The sequence below is a fragment of the Conger conger genome, chromosome 3 (assembly GCF_963514075.1).
Source record: "Conger conger chromosome 3, fConCon1.1, whole genome shotgun sequence".
In the NCBI taxonomy this organism is placed as follows: domain Eukaryota; kingdom Metazoa; phylum Chordata; class Actinopteri; order Anguilliformes; family Congridae; genus Conger; species Conger conger.
In genome coordinates, this window is record NC_083762.1 from 69691428 (window position 1) to 69710399 (window position 18972).

General features: G+C 47.9%; 2 protein-coding genes across 4 annotated transcripts in view; both read left to right on the forward strand.

Moving 5' to 3' along the window:
* Positions 1-275, forward strand: part of ccdc88b (coiled-coil domain containing 88B) — a 28899-nt gene extending 28624 nt beyond the window's left edge. For all 3 annotated transcript variants that reach the window (XM_061235655.1, XM_061235656.1, XM_061235657.1), the window contains one exon: positions 14-275. In XM_061235655.1, the coding sequence (XP_061091639.1) occupies positions 14-75 (62 nt within the window). In that variant the 3' untranslated portion in view covers positions 76-275. The remainder of the gene's footprint in view (positions 1-13) is intronic.
* A 940-nt stretch (positions 276-1215) lies between these two features.
* rps6ka4 (ribosomal protein S6 kinase, polypeptide 4) lies at positions 1216-18697 on the forward strand. Its single transcript, XM_061235099.1, has 18 exons — positions 1216-2373; positions 2835-2906; positions 4409-4476; positions 4980-5130; positions 6386-6501; positions 6623-6730; positions 6859-6939; positions 7176-7279; positions 7715-7865; positions 8239-8400; positions 9225-9350; positions 10234-10367; positions 10777-10870; positions 11158-11328; positions 12342-12533; positions 13490-13646; positions 14951-15114; positions 15566-18697. Exons 1-18 carry the CDS (start codon positions 2283-2285, stop codon positions 15803-15805), a joined length of 2382 nt encoding a protein of 793 aa, XP_061091083.1. The 5' UTR covers positions 1216-2282; the 3' UTR covers positions 15806-18697.
* The last annotated feature ends 275 nt before the right edge of the window (positions 18698-18972 follow it).

Genomic DNA, 18972 nt, shown 5'->3' on the forward strand with positions numbered 1-18972 from the left:
CTCCCTCATTCAGATTGCCTCTCCAGCGATGGCAAAATCACCCTGACAAAGACGGACAGTCTGCACTCCATGTGAGAGAATGCACTTCTGGTATAAACTCATTTATATCAGTCACTGTGTATGTTTCCCCAAAGAACAGAAGGGCCTAAAGCTTTTACACAATGGCTCCTACATCACTATACTCACGAAGACCTGGCTTTCTTTTTCTCAGTTATTTATGTGGACTTCACTATTCTGTCTGGTTAATAAAAAATATTTTCATGTGTATTTTAAAATGGTTTATCTCTTGTCTCTGTTTTTTTCTGCTAATAGAGATGTTTAAAGAGAGGTGTAATTTAGAAATGGCTGTTAAGGTTTGTTACAAAGCAAACATACACATGGAAGTCTCCATATTTTACTCCATATTTTACAACATTTTTAACTCAGCTGTCAATTTCGTTACATTACTGCATTAACAATGTCAGTGTTATTTACCCACTGTGACTGACTAATGCAGACACCAGTGGCAGACGAATTTATTAATTTGAGTGGTTTGCTCTCTCAGGATAACATTGTTAATATGTTAACTACGAATCACATAAATCACTGAATAGTGTGAGCAGAAAATAAATAATGTAAATGTATATGAAAGACTGTAAGAAGACAGCAGAAGATTTATGGTAAGATATAACATGGCTCTAGGGGGATTAAATCATAAATTACATTAAGAGACTGAATATTAGCTGTGAAGAGCACAAGCATTAACGAGCAGAGGGATAACTCAGCTGTATAAATTAATCAAATGTAAAGCAATAGGTACATTTATCTGGATAAAGGCATTAAAGAAAATAACTGTACGCCGAAGTAAGCTGTATAATCGACACTACGATGCATGTGCTATGATTCAACTAGTTTGACTAGTTTCAACCTGATATTTGCATATTTAGAGATAGCCTACAGCAAAGACGTGAAATGACAAAGTGGTTAAAATGGTTCAAATAGTACGAGGTTATTATAATCCTTCTTGTAGAATTAGTGAAAATGTTGATGTTTCGAGGTCCGCTGTGGCCTGTTGCGCAAATCTCAGGACAGAACGCCTCCCGTGGGGACTTCCTCCTTTTTCCTTCTCACGTCTTACTTTTCTTCCTCCCTTACTTTCAACATCTGAAAACCCCACCCGACTTTAACTGCAATTGAAAGTCAGGTTGAGACTTATCGGCTTCCGTAGCTGCAACATCCCCTCACGCATACACACAAAACACAGTCTACACTACAGTTTTACTGTATTTTTTTCCACCACTTTCGTTTCTTAGAAAATATTAAACGCGAATGTTCAATGCGCAGCAGCTTCTGCTGCAACCGGAAGCGAAAGGGAAACAGTATTTATTATATTTATTGTTATCGTTTTAAGTAATTTTACGATGCATTAATTTGTCATGTACGTTTAGCTACATGGGTCTGTCAATTTGAAATAGCTACTACTGCTCATACCGTAAAGAGAAAATAGTCTTCTGCAGGGTTTTACTTGCTAGGAACAACAAACATATCTGCAGATTAGGAAGTAAGTATTCTGCTGCATAATCGTTTTACACAGTCTTTGAATTGGCGAAGAACAGTGCATTTCTATTAGCGATAGCCACTACCGAAAACGGAAACGTCTTTGCGGGAAGGCATTGTGATCTTGGGGTGATAATATAGCCACTGTTCTGCGTAACATAGATAGGCTACTGCTTTAAGTGTTTCTTTTGCGACTTTACAGCTAACTGTGAGTCGTGTCGAAATAAAAAGAGGAAATTCCGGTCGTCGAGTTGCCTACATCAGAAAATCATAATATGGTTCCACTCAAGTATGGCGGGTGGTGATCTGTAAATTGCAATGATAAACCAATAGAAGTAGGAGGGAGGGCGATTATTATGAGAGGTTTGCACTTTAGCTACAGTACAAAACAACATATGATTTAATGGCGAGTGTTGTTTAACCTCTCGCAGCTAGACGCAAAGGAAATGTATACACATATAAGGAACAATGACGTGATATGTTGGCGGCTTTTTGCAGAAACGATGGCACCCGAAATCAAAAATGAAGAAAAACCGATAGACTCAGATAATTATAAAGCGGACATAACACGTAGTAGTGGTTCCTCGTTAAAATCGCTTCGCGGTTTCTCCCTTTACTACCATTTTTAATTGCACGACATTAGTTGTAAATGCGTGTATATTAACCCAAAATAAAGGAAAACGGCAACCCAGGAAAAGGTCAAGAGACGAACACATTATTAATATAGTAAGGCAAGTACTCGTACCATGTCTGGGGACAGCTCGGGAAGCAGTGGGGAGGATTCTGGCGGAGAGGTGCGGGAAAATACCTGCACTGTCAAACACCAACTCACCAACGGTAGGTAGCCTATTAGTCACTGTTACTGTTTTTGCTGTGACCGTGGTCATAATTTGTTTTGAAGTGCATGTATGCATGCAACAGTGTTAATGATAGTTACCGACGAGGCCTACTACCTTGTATATGCAAACTATTTTTTTTCTTGGCCTAATGTGTACAACACTAATTCTCTCTTTTCTCACAACTCTCTTAGTCATAGCAAAAGCACGTAGCCTACTGTACAACCACAAAAAAGCATTGCAACAACTGACTCATTACTGTGAAGTTGTGGTCATGTGTATTGTGCTGCGGACACAAGCAGTTGAAATATAACCACTGCCATCTTCTCAGAAGGACAAGCATCTGCATGTGTTAGGGTGTTAATACTTTCATTGATTAGTTTAGCTCATTGGTAACCTATTGGAATCCTGAGAGTGAATAATGCATTTACTGGTTATTGCACCCCCCCCCCCCTTCTACAGCTAACCTTACAGGACACACTGAGAAGGTGGGAATGGAGAATTTTGAACTACTCAAGGTGCTGGGAACTGGAGGTGAGATTCCTTACGCTGAAAGATCTGCACGTTTATGGGCACACTAGTATCAAAGGCCTTTGAGGTTTGAGTGGCTGCTTTGCAGGAGTGTGACATATTTCTGAGCAGATTGCATGATGTAGCTTGACTCTCATGGTGCATAATACTGTATTTACTATCAGTTTACACAACTGGAAGTTATTGTCCCACCTGGTTGTCAGAAGTACTGCTATTGCCAGCCCAAATCCTTAACTGCTACACCGCACTGCCAGATCACCGGAGATGAGGGAAGTGGAAATTATACTCAACTGAATTAAATAAATTATACTCAAATCAATTAACCCCAACACAGTACAGCATCCTACAAGAGGTTTTTTTTTTGTTTTATGTGCAGTGAGCTACCTGATTCAAGCTCATTATTGTGAGGTTTCATCACAAAAATATTAACTTGCATGATTATTTAATTTTCTGAGAGAGTAGTTGGACACGTTGACTCAGTCTTGCCATTTCATTCCTACCTTTATTAGTTTAAATGGATTTTGTTACCATTGTCTGTACATTGTCTGTAACATTATGTCTCAATTGCTGGCATTATAGGAAACACATGCTTTTGTTGCTTTTCAGATACCGACTACTGCATATTGACCTGTCAGCTATTTCGTAACTATTTTCGTAGCTATTTTCTAAACATTCTGTTGTAACTGTAAGGGAACATAGAGATGCTGGACAGGCCCAGTTGGGCATCATATGACTGGAAGAAGATAACTGATATGCGTCTTTGAAAGAGGGGTGATGGATAGGAACCTCAGTGACAGAGAATACTTCTTCGGTTAAACCGTGTATGCCTGCCCATTTGAGATGTGTAGGTGTTTATGTACCTAAGTTAGTTTGTGTTATGTGGGTCCTGCTGAAGAGCACACAGAAATTAGGGTAAACTCCCAACCTCCAGTATTATCCCTGGCTCAGACACTGCTTCTGTTGTTGTGTTATTACGCACTCATTAGCACACACTACCATACTCATTACTCATTACACCCCCCCCCCCCCCCCCCCACACACACACACACACTTTCCCAGCTGACTTGGTCCATATAGGTTACTTATTTTACTTGTTGCATTGTAGGACAGCAATTCATAGAAAGTATGTGTAATCTATGTGTAATCTATTGTCCAGACACGGGCCTTACTTCTAATCACATAAACTCTGCAAGTGGAAAAGACAGATGATGACTGGTTGATCCTCAGATTTGAATGAAATAATGTGCCATTGTGTATTCGTGAAGGCTGAACAAAATATTTTGTGTTGCATATCGAGCTGTTCTTACATGGAACACAGTTTAACATACAGCTACTCAAAATGATGCTGGATCTTCTTGCTTCCCCCCCTTCCTGTCTTCTCCTCTTTGCTTCCTCCTTCCTCTGCTGCTGTCAATCAACACTGCTTTACATCCCACTCTCCCCTCTTTCTTCTCCTCCTCCTCCTCCTCCTCCTCCTCCTCCTCCCCCTCCCCTTCTTCATCAAGCCTATGGGAAAGTGTTCCTGGTGAGAAAGACCAGCGGTCACGATGAAGGGAAACTCTATGCCATGAAGGTTTGTGACTTAACTTCTACTCATTTCAACCCGCTGACTGAGAACAGTTTTTGAAACATGCATTTGTTCAGAGAAGGACTGCCCAGTTGTACATTGCCCAGTGTTATTTAGTAAATGTTTTCTTTTACTCGAGCCACTTCAGTTGAAATGCTAAGCTAATTATCCACAACCGCTGAGAAAAAATTGAGCTCTTACTCTGTAGAGCTGGGGTCACCGACTCATGGACTCATGGCCAATAACTGCTGGTTTTCCACCCTCCATTTACCTGGGAGTCAGGTGTGAAGACGGCCTGGCCAGTCAGTAGCTCTAATGACCTGGTAGGAAAGAAAACCAGGGCTGGATTTGGATTGGAGGGCCAGAGTTGCTGATCCCTGAGTTGATGAGGCTGTGGGGAAGATGGCGGCTCTGAGACGGCTGTAGGGGATATGCCCCTACACGGTCTGTGTAGAGTTGCGAGGATTGATGATTGAGACGTTACACGGCTGTGCTGGGCTTGTGCGCAGGTGCTGAAGAAAGCGGCCATCGTGCAGAAGGCGAAGACGGCCGAACACACTCGCACAGAGAGGCAGGTGCTGGAGCACATCCGCCAGTCCCCCTTCCTGGTCACGCTGCACTACGCCTTCCAGACCCACGCCAAGCTGCACCTCATCCTGGGTCAGTATGTCACACGCGCGCACTACCAAACTCCAGTAATGTGGGTCCTCTACCTTCAACGGCAAAAGGTTCACTTTCAGATTTCTTTAACCTGGTTCAACATTTACGCAAGCTGCGCTTTAAAAATCTTTTGGAGTCTTCATGGTCCAGAAGTGTCACTTTTAAAGGGCATTTTATTTAGAGATATACATACTTACTGCAAACTCCGCAAACTCATTTTTTCCCTGAGTCAGTCTGTTACAGAAGTTTTGCTTTCAAACTCCCTTATCCCGGGTCAATACATCGCAGAAGGTTCACTTTCTAGGTCCCAATACAAGGATTTTGTTTCCCGGAATGCTGCTATGCGTACATTGAAGGTAGCATCCTGAGCTGTCATGGGACGGTTAAGTATCTACTCTGCTGGTGAATGATGGGCCTAGACGGGCTAGCCTGCTCTTGTTATTGTGCATTCATGTGCTCAGAGTACCCAGGGCATGTGTAGTGAATACAGGTGCGTTACATCAGAGTCTCACTGGGGGACCATGCGTTGTAGGAGGCAAATGGAAAAGGAACCGTAGGCCAGGCACAGCTTCATTGCACCCAGTGCAGCACTGCGAATGTATTGCTCCAGTGTGGCATCCTTAGTAGAGTTCTTCAGTCTATAGCCACCCTGCTGAAGAGACCAGGCAGTGATACTGCGGGTTTTTCAAGATAATTTGAAATAGTATAGCATATTAGATATGAGAATATATTTTACTTTAAATGCCTTTTTTAGAGGAATTGTGAAACTGTACTTTTTAAGAGAGATCACACACCTCATTATCTTGCGAGGCCAAACAATAGCTGCAGTCAGTGAGCCCTCCCTCTCTCACCCTCCTTCTCTCTCCCCCTCCCTCCCTCTCTCCCCCTCCTTCTCTCTCCCCCTCCCTCCCTCTCTCCCTCTCCTTCTCTCTCCCCCTCCCTCCATCCTTCTCTCTCTCCCCCTCCCTCCCTCCTTCTCTCCCCCCTCTCTGTCCCTCCCTCTCTCTCTCCCTCTCTCTCTGTCTCCATCCCTCCCTCCCCCTCCCTCCCTCTCTCTCTCCCTCCCTCCTTCCTTCTCTCTCTGTCCCTCCCTCCCTCTCTCTCCCTCCTTCTCTCTCTCCCCCTCCCTCCCTCCTACCCTCTTCTCTCTCTCCCTCCTCTCTCTCTCCCTCCCTCCCTCCCTCCTGCCCTCTTCTCTCTCTCCCTCCCGCCCTCTTGTCTCTCTCTCCCCCTCCCTCCTTCTCTCTCTCCGCAGACTATGTGAGTGGAGGGGAGATGTTCACTCACCTGTATCAGCGCGACCACTTCACAGAGGATGAGGTGCGGATATACATTGGTGAGATCATCCTGGCCCTGGAACACCTGCACAAGGTGGGTGAGGTCTCTCAACTCCACAGACACTGTATCAGCGAATCCCATTGCGCGTCCCTGTGTGTGTAAATCTGTGGACCTTCCTGCACGAATCTGGCTGAAATGATTAATGTCTCCGCAGCTTGGCATCATATACCGGGACATCAAACTAGAGAACATCTTGCTGGACAGCGAGGGGCATGTGGTGCTGACAGATTTTGGCCTGAGTAAAGAGTTTCTTGATGAAGAGGTGAGAGAGGCCATGCAATCAGTCTTGCATATCACCCTGTAAACCTCGCAGAACAACAGCGTCTGTCAGCAAACACTGAGTCGGGTTTGATGAAATGTGATTTTCTGCGTGTGTGTGTGCGTCCACAGAAAGAGAGGACCTACTCATTCTGTGGGACAATCGAATACATGGCTCCGGAGATCATTCGGGGGAAGTCTGGTCATGGGAAGGTGAGGGGACACACAGATGATCAGACTTCGTAGGCTTGTGGTCATTATTTCTGCCTGATTGTTGTGATACAGTGCCGCAAAATCAACTATGATGAGCGCTAAACGTGTAGTTACTGCCACTCAGAGTCTGTATGATGTCACTGAAGTTGACTCTGATTGCTGAAGTGGATTGACAGAAACGGCACTGATTGTGTTTCTGTGCGTGTGTGCGTGTGCGTGTGTGTGTGCGCGCGCAGTCGGTGGACTGGTGGAGTTTAGGGATCCTCATGTTTGAGTTTCTGACCGGGGCATCTCCGTTCACACTGGAGGGGGAGAAGAACTCGCAGTCTGAGGTGTCCAGGTGAGCTAGATCTGTGTCTGTCTGTCTGTCTGTCAACATTGGGGCGGCCTGTAGCGTAGTGGTTAAGGTAAATGACTGGGACACGCAAGGTCGGTGGTTCTAATCCCCGGTGTAGCCACAATAAGATCCGCACAGCCGTTGGGCCCTTGAGCAAGGCCCTTAACCCTGCATTGCTCCAGGGGAAGATTGTCTCCTGCTTAGTCTAATCAACTGTACGTCGCTCTGGATAAGAGCGTCTGCTAAATGCCAATAATGTAATGTAATGTAACATCTCTTTACATTGGTGAACAATTTTCAGGGGTTCTGGTGGATTTGGGGCGTGGGAGATCTCACACACACACACTCTTCCTACCCCTTAGTGTAGATGTCTAATTCATTACAGAAGGAGTTAGAGCTGTTTAAAAGCCCTATCCCACCCCTCCCCTGTTCCCCCAGGCGTATCCTGCGCTGTGACCCCCCGTTCCCCTCCGAAATCTGCCCCCTGGCCCGGGACCTGCTGAGGAAGCTGCTGGTGAAGGACCCCCGCAAGAGGCTGGGCTCTGGGCCCCGCGGGGCGGACGACATCAAGGGCCACCCTTTCTTTAAGGTCTCCCCCATGCTCACTGCTCACACACAGTACCGTGCAGGTCCTCGGCAACCTGGACCGTTTTTAATACACATTTTGTCTGAGGTAGTTTTATTTAGTGTAGAAAAGGGCAATTTGGAGATTTTTTTCCGAACAAATTGAATGATAAAGTGAATTTTTGGTATTTTGTTCATGAAAGTAACATATTAGCTAATAGACCACTTTTCAGACAAACGCTTCATTGAGGCTGTCTGTGATTACCTGGATAGCTAGAAGCGAGACAGCCAAAGTCTGTGGCAACTGTGGCAAGTTATCCAATACATTTGGGCCAGCCTATCCGTTGATTTTGTGATATGGTGGGGTGATCGCGGCTCTGGGGATCCCTCTCCCTCAGAGCCTGAGCTGGTCCGATCTGGCCGAGAAGAAGCTGGAGGCTCCGTTCCGGCCGGAGCTCCGCAGCGAGCTGGACGTTGGGAATTTCGCGGAGGAATTCACCGGGATGGAGCCCGTCTACTCCCCCGCCAGCACCCCCCCAAGCACCGACCGGCTGTTCCAGGTACCCCCCCCCCCCCTTATCCTGTAGCGTAGCGCACGTCACAGATACACCATGCAAACCACATCCTTCACAGAAATACCTGGACCCAAAACAAAATTAAGTTATTATATACAGTGGCTTCAGAAAGTATTCAGACCCCTTCACTTTTTGCACACTTTATTGTGTTGTAGATTCAATTCTAAATGGATAAAATTGGCATTTTGCCCATCAATCTACACTCAATGACCCATAATGACGAAGTGAACACTTTTTTAAAAGATTTTAGCTAATTTATTCAAAATCCAAAATTGAAATCTCTCATTTTCAGAAGTATTCAGACCCTTTGCTGTGGCATTCCAAATTGTGGTCAGGTGCATCCTGTTTGCTTTAATTATCCTTGAGATGTGTTTAGAGCTAGGGTCTGAATGCTTTTGAAGCCTCTGGGCCCGGGACAATAATATTTAGCACGAGTTCACAGGCTGCAGTGCTCCCAGACGGTAGGCCTGAGCTCGCCCACACCTCTGGAAGAACACAGCAGCAGCTGACCCACCAGCCTGTTGCAGTCAGGCAGCCCTGCTCCCCTGTGCGCCCTACAGACACAAGCTGAAGTAATATAGCTTACTGAGTCCCCCTCAGCAATCCCACCATGCTAAACTGTGTATTTCATTGCGTTGCTTTCTCAAGGCAATGCTTTCCCTCCCAGCACGCTGCAAACGACACGCGCAATACGGAATTATCCTTAAAGTGCACTTTATTGATGGTTGATGTGTCCCTGCTTCGTAATAAAGGTTTATGTTTGTAATGACTCATTTCGGCTCCCGTCTCTCTCTGTTTATCCGCCCCAGGGCTACTCTTTTATTGCTCCTTCCATTCTGTTCAACCGGAACGCCGTGATGGGAGACTTCCTGGAGTCCCAGATGAGTCCGGATCGGCCGGGATCGGCCAGCGTGGAGCGCAGTGCCATGTTAAAGGTGCTGCACAGAGACCTGCACGTGTACACATGCACACACACGCACGCTCACACACACACGCACACGCACACACACACATACACACACACGCACACACATACACTCTCACACACTCACATACACACGCACACACACACACACACACGCTCACGCATACACACACACGCTCAAACGCACACACACATACGCACACACACACGCATACACACACACACACACGCACGCATACGCAGACACACATACACACACACATGCATGCACGCACGCACGCACGCACGCACGCACGCACACACACACACACTCACAGACACACTCACACTCACAGACACCGAGGCACACACACATACGCTCAAATGCATGCAGACACACACACACACACACGCACACACACACACACGCTCAAATGCACACAGACACACACACACACTGAAATGCACACGCTAAAACGCACACACACACACACACGCTGAAACGTGCGCACACACACGCTCAAACGCACACAGACACACACACTCAGGCACACACGTACACCTATGCGCATACACGGACCACTCCTACGCACACATACACATACCCACACACACACACAGACCACCCCCACACACTGACTGCTCCCACACAGTGCGCACTCCCACACACTCCACCCCCTCCTACACACTGAGAAGCTCTCCGCACACTTCAGACACAGATGAAGCCCCGCATTCCCTGCAGGGCCAGACTCACCAGCTCCAAGCCCAGTATGTGAGCTCAGCCAGGCCGTTCCAGCTAACGGAGAAACTCCAAAACGCTGCCCTTTTACCCCCTCCCATTTACCCCCCTCCTGAGCGATGTGTCTGCAGAGAGTCTGAATGTGACTGTGACGTCCGGTCTTGCTCCCTCGCAGGACTCCCAGTTCTTCCTTCAGTACGAGCTGTGTCTGCAGGAGCCTCCGCTGGGCGAGGGCAGCTTCTCCGTCTGCAGGAAGTGCCGGCACAAGCAGACGGGGCAGGAGTACGCCGTGAAAATCGTCAGCCGCAGGTGAGTGCGCGGTTGGGGGTCCACTGCGCCAGCACCCTGAACGGTGGTCAGTGAAAAAGAGTGCTCTGCAGTGGTGTTCTTCAGCCGCCTGCAAATGTGCTGTTCTGAATTTGGTTTCAGCAAGTGCTTAACTTAAGTACATTTGTTGTAGATGGAACTGAATTCCTGAAATGGTGGTGTAGGTTTGTGTGTGGCCATTGTGTCTGTGTAGTGGCTTGAGCCTGAGCAGGCTGACTATAGTAACTCTGGCTCTTGTTCTGGACGTGCCGGTCAATGCCTCCTGTGCTGTGTGGGAGTCATTACAGTGTGGGACTCAATGCAGTGTGGGATTCATGCAGTGTGGGACTCAATGCAGTGTGGGATTCACTGGAGTGAGGGACTCAATGCAGTGTGGGATCGTGTGTTTCAGGATGGAGGTGAACACCCAAAGGGAGATCGCAGCACTCAGACAGTGCGAGGCGCACCCCAATACCGTCAACCTGCACGAGGTTTACCATGACCAGGTACCCTGAATGCACTTCACACACACACACACACACACATGCACATGTGCACACAGTCACACAGAGAAACGCACATGTGCACACACACATGCACACACACAAACACAGACAAATACATGCACACATACCAGTGTCCATCCGAAAATCATCAAATACGAACATGGACCGTATCCAAACTGAAATCAGAAGGAAAGAAAACTGCACAAAATGGTGGCTCACAGCCTTGTGAGCAGATGGAGGTGGGCAGCCCCGTGAGCAGATGGGCAGACACTGTTCTCTCCCTGCAGTACCACACCTACCTGGTGATGGAGCTGCTGCGCGGGGGGGAGCTCCTGGAGCGCATCAAGAGGAAGAAGCTGTTTGCCGAGGGGGAGGCCAGCCAGCTGATGAGGAGCCTGGTGTCAGCCGTCAGCTTCATGCACGACGCCGGGGTGGTGCACAGAGACCTGAAACCTGAGGTAGGGCCACCCGCCTGCCAGTCACTCACTGATGCCCCCCACCTGCCCCCACACTGCCCCCACACTGCCCCTACACTGCCCCTACACTGCCCCCACACTGCCCCTACACTGCCCCCACACTGCCCCCACACTGCCCCCACACTGCCCCCACACCGCCCCCACACCGCTCCTACACCGCCCCTACACTGCCCCTATACTGCCCCTATACTGCCCCTACACTGCCCCACACTGCCCCTACACTGCCCCACACTGCCCCTACACTGCCCCCACACTGCCTCTACACCGCCCCCCACACCGCCCCCCACACCGCCCCCACTCCGTCCCCACACCGCCCCCACACTGCCCCTACACAGCCCCCTACACTGCCCCCACACAGCCCCCTACACTGCCCCCACACAGAGCCCTTTGAGCCGTGGCTAACCGTTAGCCATGTTGGTATATTGAGCGTTTTTGTCTCTGTAAGCTTCAGGTTTGTTTCAGATCGGCTTTCACGCTGCACGCCGGAAAAGGATTTTGGCAAAAAAAAAAAATCAAGTAATTATGTAACTAAGACAAATTGAACACATTGAAATTCCTTTCTTGGCACACTCTAGCTGTATATCTGATACGCACACCAACTGCAGCTTCAGCTGGTCCTCTGTGGGACAGTGTGCTGGTACACCCGAGCCTTTACTGAAGCACATCACGTTCTACACCCTACACCCTACACCTTACACCCTACACCCAAGCCTTTACTGAACACATCACATTCTACACCCTACACCTTACACCTTACACCCTACACCCTACACCCGAGCCTTTACTGAAGCACATCACGTTCTACACCCTGCACCCCACACCCTACACCCTACAACCCAAGCCTTTACTGAAGCACATTTTCTACACCCTACACCCTACACCCTAAACCCTACACCCGAACCATTACTGCAGCACATCACGTAGAGGCGAGCTTCTCAAAGTCACACTGAGAGGTGAAGGTCATGGTAACGGCTCCTCTTCTGTGTTCCTTCCAGAACGTTCTGTTTGCGAGCGAGGGGGAGGATGCGGTGCTGAAGGTGATAGACTTTGGGTTTGCGCGCCTGTGTCCCGCGGGCAGTGCCCCGCTGCAGACCCCCTGCTTCACCCTGCAGTACGCCGCCCCAGAGCTCTTCCACAGCACCGGATACGACCAGGCCTGCGACCTCTGGAGCCTGGGGGTCATCCTGGTACTGAGACTGTGTGTGTGCCTGTCTGTGTGTGTGTCTGTGTGTCTGTGTGCCTGTGTGTGTGTCTGTGTGTCTGTGTGTCTGTGTGTCTGTGTGCCTGTGTGTGTGTGCCTGTGTGTGCCTGTGTGTGCCTGTGTGTCTGTCTGTGTCTGTGTGTGTGTGTCTGTGTGTCTGTGTGCCTGTCTGTGTGTGTGTCTGTGTGCCTGTGTGTCTGTGTGTCTGTCTGTGTCTGTGTGTGTGTGTGTGCCTGTGTGTCTGTGTGTGTGTGTGCCTGTGTGTGTGTGCCTGTGTGCCTGTGTGTGTCTGTGTCTGTGTGTGTGTGTGTCTGTGTGTGTGTGTGTGTGTGTTTCTGTGTGTGTGTGTGTGTGTGTGTGTGTTTCTGTGTGTGTGTGTACAACTGTGTGTATGCATGCATTCAAGTGTGTACTTGTGCTTAGACTTCACACTTTATGAAAACGGCTTGGTTTTATATAACACCTTTGAGTCGAGGATCTGATAGACCCTTGTTCAGCACTACCTCCCTGATTGATCCATGGGCACCATTTTGTACAATAATACCCTGCAGTCACTTGCCCCAGTATTGACTCTCTAAAGGAGCGGTATAGAGGCTGCAATTTCGTGTATTTGTACAGAGCCTCTGTTTTCATTTGTTTGAAATCTCCCATCAGTGCTGTGTGTGAAATAACTGCAAGCTAAAATATTGATAATGTAGATATGGTGAACTTGGTGGTATTATATTTTCATGTAAGGTATTTTATACATTAATCTCAGACTTTTTTGTATTTGTATTTTTCTTGGTTCTGTAGTTCCTCAGTTCGTCGATGTCTTGGTGTGGTAGTTGTGTACATGTCCTTGATATGCACTGTTTTGTACGTGGCTTTGGATAAAAGCATCTGCTAAGTAAAATGTGTTGTAATGTAATGAAGGATCTGTCTGTCTGTCTGTCTGTCTCCCAGTACACCATGCTGTCTGGACAAGTGCCCTTCCAGAGTGAACCGAAAGGAACCGCCTCTCATGCCGCTGACATCATGCATAAGATCAAGGAAGGAGACTTCTCATTGGACGGAGAGGCCTGGAGGGGTGTGTCCGAGGAGGCCAAGGAGCTAGTGAGAGGTATGCGGTCTTCACAGAGCTAAAAGAGTACATTGTGTACTTTGTAGATTTACTCTAGGATACCGGCTCTCTCTCCGCCTTCCCTCATCTTCTGCGATCTCGACCCAAAAATCTCATCCCCCGTGATCTTCTCCTATTTCTGTAATTCTACAGTCAGTGAGCACTTTATTAGGTAGACCTGTACACCAGCTTGTTAATGCAAATGTTGAATCAGCCAATCATGTGGCAGCAACTAAATGCATACAAGCATGCAGATGGGGTCAAGAGTTTCAGCTGACCAAATGTCAGAATGGTGGTGCAGTGGGTAACACTGCCGCCTCACAGCAAGGAGATCCTGGGTTCGAATCCCTGTCGGCCGGGGCCTCTCAGTGGGTAACACTGCCGCCTCACAGCAAGGAGATCCTGGGTTCAAATCCCCGTCGGCCGGGGCCTCTCTGTGCGGAGTTTGGATGTTCTCCCCGTGTTTGCGTGGGTTTCCTCCGGGTTCTCCGGTTTCCTCCCATAGTCCAAAGACATGCAGGTTAGGCTGATTGGAGAGTCTAAATTGCCCATAGGTATGAGTGTGTGAGTGAATGGTGTGTGTGCCCTGCGATGGACTGGCGACCTGTCCAGGGTGTATTCCTGCCTTTCGCCCAATGTATGCTGGGATAGGCTCCAGCCCCCCTGCAACCGTGTTCAGGATAAGTGGGTTAAGATGATGGATGGATGGATGGATGTCAGAATGGGGAAGAAATGTGATCTCAGTGACTTTGACCGTGGAATGGTTGTTGGTGTCAGGCAGGGTGGTTTGAGTATCTCTGAGAAACTGCTGATCTCCTGGGATTTTCATAAACATCAGTCTCTAGAGTTTGCAGAGAATGGTGTGCAAAACAAAAAACATCCAGTGAGCAGCAGGTCTGTGGGCAAAAAACACCTTGTTAATGAGAGAGGTCAGAGGAGAAGGGCGAGACTGGTCAGAGCTGACAGGAAGGGTGACAGTAACGCCAATAACATTACCGTTTCCTCAGTGCCTCCATTTTGACGGTGTGTGTCGTTCCCTCTCAGTGCCTCCATTTTGACGGTGGTTGTCATTTCCCCTCAGTGCCTCCATTTTGACGGTGGTTGTCGTTTCCCCTCAGTGCCTCCATTTTGACGGTGGTAGTCGTTTCCCCTCAGTGCCTCCATTTTGACGGTGGTTGTCGTTTCCCCTCAGTGCCTCCATTTTGACGGTGGTTGTCGTTTCCTCTCAGTGCCTCCATTTTGACGGTGGTTGTCGTTTCCCCTCAGTGCCTCCATTTTGACGGTGGTTGTCGTTTCCTCTGCAGGCCTGCTGACGGTGGACCCAGAGAAGAGGCTCAAGCTCTCGGCCCTGCGGGAGAACGAGTGGCTCCAGGGCGGGGGGACCCTCTCCTCCACCCCCCTGCGCACGCCCGACGTGCTGGAGTCCTGCGGCCCCACCGTCCGCACCTACGTGAACGCCACGTACAAGGTGAGGGCAGAGGAGTCTCTGGGGCTGCGGGGAGGGAGAAGATAAGATGGCGATGGGCCATTTTCTTGGATGGGGTCAAGCAACTGTGCAAATCTTACCTACAGAATGACATTAGCAGCATGCTGTGGTGATTAGGCCAGTGGACATCTTCAGACGCACTGTATGGACTCAACTACTGTTCCACATTCATCCAGTAACAGTTTGAGTTAAATCAGGGGGAAAAAGTAAATTTAAACTAATTAATGTTGCTGGTCTAATGTGTAAAATTATAGGCGGCAAATTACCTTGCAGCATGGTGCCTTTATAGATACAGTGTTTAGAGTGAAATGTAATGTTACATTAGGAGAACTGGGGGGAAAAAAAGGAACTAGCTCAGATACCACTTCCCCTTCAACGATGTCCTGCCATCCCCTCTGTCTCTCCATCTGACCCTGTCCTCCCCCTCTGCCAGGCCTTCAATAAGGGCAAGAGAGAGGGCTTCTTCCTGAAGAGCGTGGACAATGCCCCCCTGGCCAAGAGACGCAAGCTGAAGATGACCAGCACCGGGGTGGAGACCCGGCGCAGCTCTTCCTCCTCCTCCTCTTCCTCCTCCTCATCATCGCTCCCTGCTCACCCTCCTCCCCCCCCGCCTCCCCCAGCCAATCCCAAAGCACTCCCCGGCCCCACCTCCGAGCCCAAAGCGCAGAGCTAGGGCGAGACTGAGCTCCCTCACACACACACCGCCGTGTGCTGAGAGAGGGAGGGAGGGAGGGAGAGCGGAGACGCACACACACCGCCGCATGCTGGGAGAGAGAGGGAGGGAGGGAGAGCAAAGACGCACACACGCTGTGCCCCGGAGAGCCAGCGACTGAACCACAGGACTTAAGAAGCCATAGAGAGGAGGAGGAGGGACTGAGTTTGGATCCCGCTCCCCAGAATCCCTGTACGATAGATCAAACACCCCAATCCCCCACAGAGTCTTTCTGCCCCAGCCCTGTTCAGCCCTGTTCAACCCTGCCCCTGCAGGGCCGTTGTCCATAACTGCCGCTTTCCTGCTGGAGCCGGGCTGGAGTGAGCTGTGAGGCCGAGCTGGCTCACAACGGCACAGCACGACGTTACAAACCAGAGCACAGCTAATTCTGCCCTCGCTCACTTCCAAACACTGCCAGGATTTTGTTCCAAAGGTGAGGCCAGAGCTATTGGCTCCCAAATTACATTACATTACATTACATTTTAGCTTACGCTTTTTTATCGAAAGTGACTTACAGTTGATTAGACTAAGCAGGGCACAATCCGCCCTTGAGCAATGCAGGGTTAAGGGCCTTGCTCAAGGGCGTAACAGCTGTGCGGATCTGCGCAGCAGGCTGCCCCAAAATAAAATGTGGGGTATTCTGTGATCAAAAATGGGGATGTACCCCTCTTCCCCCTTACGTGGTTCCACCCTATGCTCTTTAAGTGGCCGTGCCAACAGAAGTGTTAGCGCCCCGCTGGCTCGACCCACAGCCGGCCCGGCCCACAGCTGGCCCGGCCCACAGCGAGCGCTCCTGGCCCGGAAGGCTCTGGGGGTGGAGCGTCTCTCGCCCCTGATGGGAACCCACGCAGGACTGCGACTGAATGGGCTGGCCTGGTTCCAGCGGCTCACACACGCTCTGCCAGGGCCGGGCCACTTCATCCCCCTCTCTGAGTCACACTGAGGAGGGCTGGAGGGGGCCAGGCCTTCAGCAGAGATCCAGAGATCTCTGAGCGACGTGCTTCTCCCAGCAGAGACTCATCAGCAAGCCCCGTCACTGAACAGCTCTTACACACCACGCAGAGGAGCGCAGAACACGGCCACGCCGCCCTCTGAGAGGTGTGCTGGTACAGAACGCAGCCAAAAACACCCCCACCCCCAACTCCAGCCAAAGTGTCTTTATGGAGCCCTCTCCACTGTGATTGACCTGAGGGAAGGGGGCTCAGTGGGACCCCCAAGGGCTTTTGATCACACTGTAGTGATTCTCACACTTCTCCACCAGAGACCAAAAAATGTCTCATCACCATTTACTTTGAGGGTAAAACCAGCCATTCCAGCAAAAGATATAAATATTTGATCACATATTTTATTTCTATTTCACTGACGGTATATGTTTTTTTTTTTTTTTACAACGCAGGATTCAAACACTGATCATCGCAAAATAGGCTGCGGATGTTTTCCTAGACACGGCATTAAGTTACTTTAAGGGATTTATTCGATTTTACATTTTGTCCTGGAGCGTCTGGGTCCTGACCCCCCCCACTTAGAGCCAGACTCAGTGCAGACCGACCTCTATTCCCAGTAATAACGTGAGATCCCGGTGCGGAAACTGTGAAAGAGTTGTGCTGTGGATTCCTTTAATCCTGGCTGCAGTGGGATCAGGGCAAACCGGAGCACTGATTCACATCCTTCTTTAAATCACTTTTTTTTGCTTTGGAAATTGCAGCACATTATTTAATGCTTTCACATTTTCAGCTTTAAACACAGGATATTTCCCTGATGATGTTTTTATGGCTTTTTGGGATATTTTCTGCTGAATTAATATAATAATTTCTGTTGCTGTAATGGGTTTTCCAAATATGTATAGCTGACTGGGAGGAATGACAGCCCTTTATACTGTGTGTGGAACTGGGTGTGGTGAGACCAGCGGTGTTCCCACACTGTCGCTGTGCTGGGTGGAGATGTAGTGCTGTAAAACTGCAAAAACAAAATACAAATCTGAAAATGCATGATTTAGTCACACCTGCCACGCACAGCCCCAAATGGAAAGCTCATTACAAAATTCAGTTCTTTGAACTATTTCTGTCATACTTTATATCATATTTTGTCTTCAGTTAAAACGTGGAAGCACCAGATCCAATGGAATGTATTTGATTTATTATTAATATGCCAGTTATTTTCAGTTTGGTTGTTTTTCGCTGTTAGTTTGTCTGTGTGATAATTCTTAGTTGCATATTTTAAATGTTTTTAAATGTCGTGATCCTTGAGGAGGAAATGTACTGCAAGAGACACACATCATGTGTTTTACGAACAGCCAAAAAGGTTCTGTTTAAATGAAATCATCATATACAGAATTGCATTGAATTGTGATAAATGATGTTAATGCCTTTTGTTATTTTGCATCAAGAACTTTTAATATCAGAACTTTAATATAATGTCACGATGGGTCTATCTGATATGTTATTGATGTGTTAAGTATTTTAACCAAAATGGGAAAAAAAATTAAAATGTTTGGGTAATTTTTAAATATTTTGTCTGCCTTCATTGTTAGCAAGAAATTGTTATTAGTTTGGAGCTTATTAATTATGGGCATGCCGAGTTCATGCAATATTGCATTCTATGTGGAGATGCTTGTTAAGGAATATTTCATAGTATTTGTTTAGTGAATTTTCAGAACAGTAAATGTCATTCTAATCAGAACAAGTAACGTTAACAAACTACAATGAACAATGCTCAAACCCTTTTCAGCCTACTAATCTGCCTAGTGATGAGTATATGTTGTCTGAAGTGAAGCTGCAATGTACAGCAAGCAATCTGTAAAAAAAAGAAGCCAGGTCATTGCCTAGTGCGAGTAAAAAGATGGCATATTTCTTATTTACATTTCCTGTCTTTTTTGCTTTATCTGATAATTTGTAAGTTTTCATGTTTGACATTTCACACTACTTTTAGCAACCATTTCACCTGATGCCAAGGAAAATTATAGATTAAAATGTACATATTCATAGTAAATATTATGTGTGATAGCTGTTAAAAAGAAAAAAAAACGGGGGGAAAAAACCCCCTTTCTTAGGTTTGCTTTTTTTAATGGAGGGTAATGTATTGCATGCACTAACTCATGATTATCCTAGAGAAATCACTGAGCAATGAAA

Bases quoted from the DNA above. Each gene is read 5' to 3' on its own strand.
- rps6ka4 (XM_061235099.1), top strand. From the start codon at position 2,283: ATGTCTGGGGACAGCTCGGGAAGCAGTGGGGAGGATTCTGGCGGAGAG. The intron at 5,131-6,385 runs GTCAGTATGTCA...CTCTCTCCGCAG, and splicing joins CAAGCTGCACCTCATCCTGG to ACTATGTGAGTGGAGGGGAG. The intron at 8,401-9,224 runs GTACCCCCCCCC...TATCCGCCCCAG, and splicing joins GCACCGACCGGCTGTTCCAG to GGCTACTCTTTTATTGCTCC.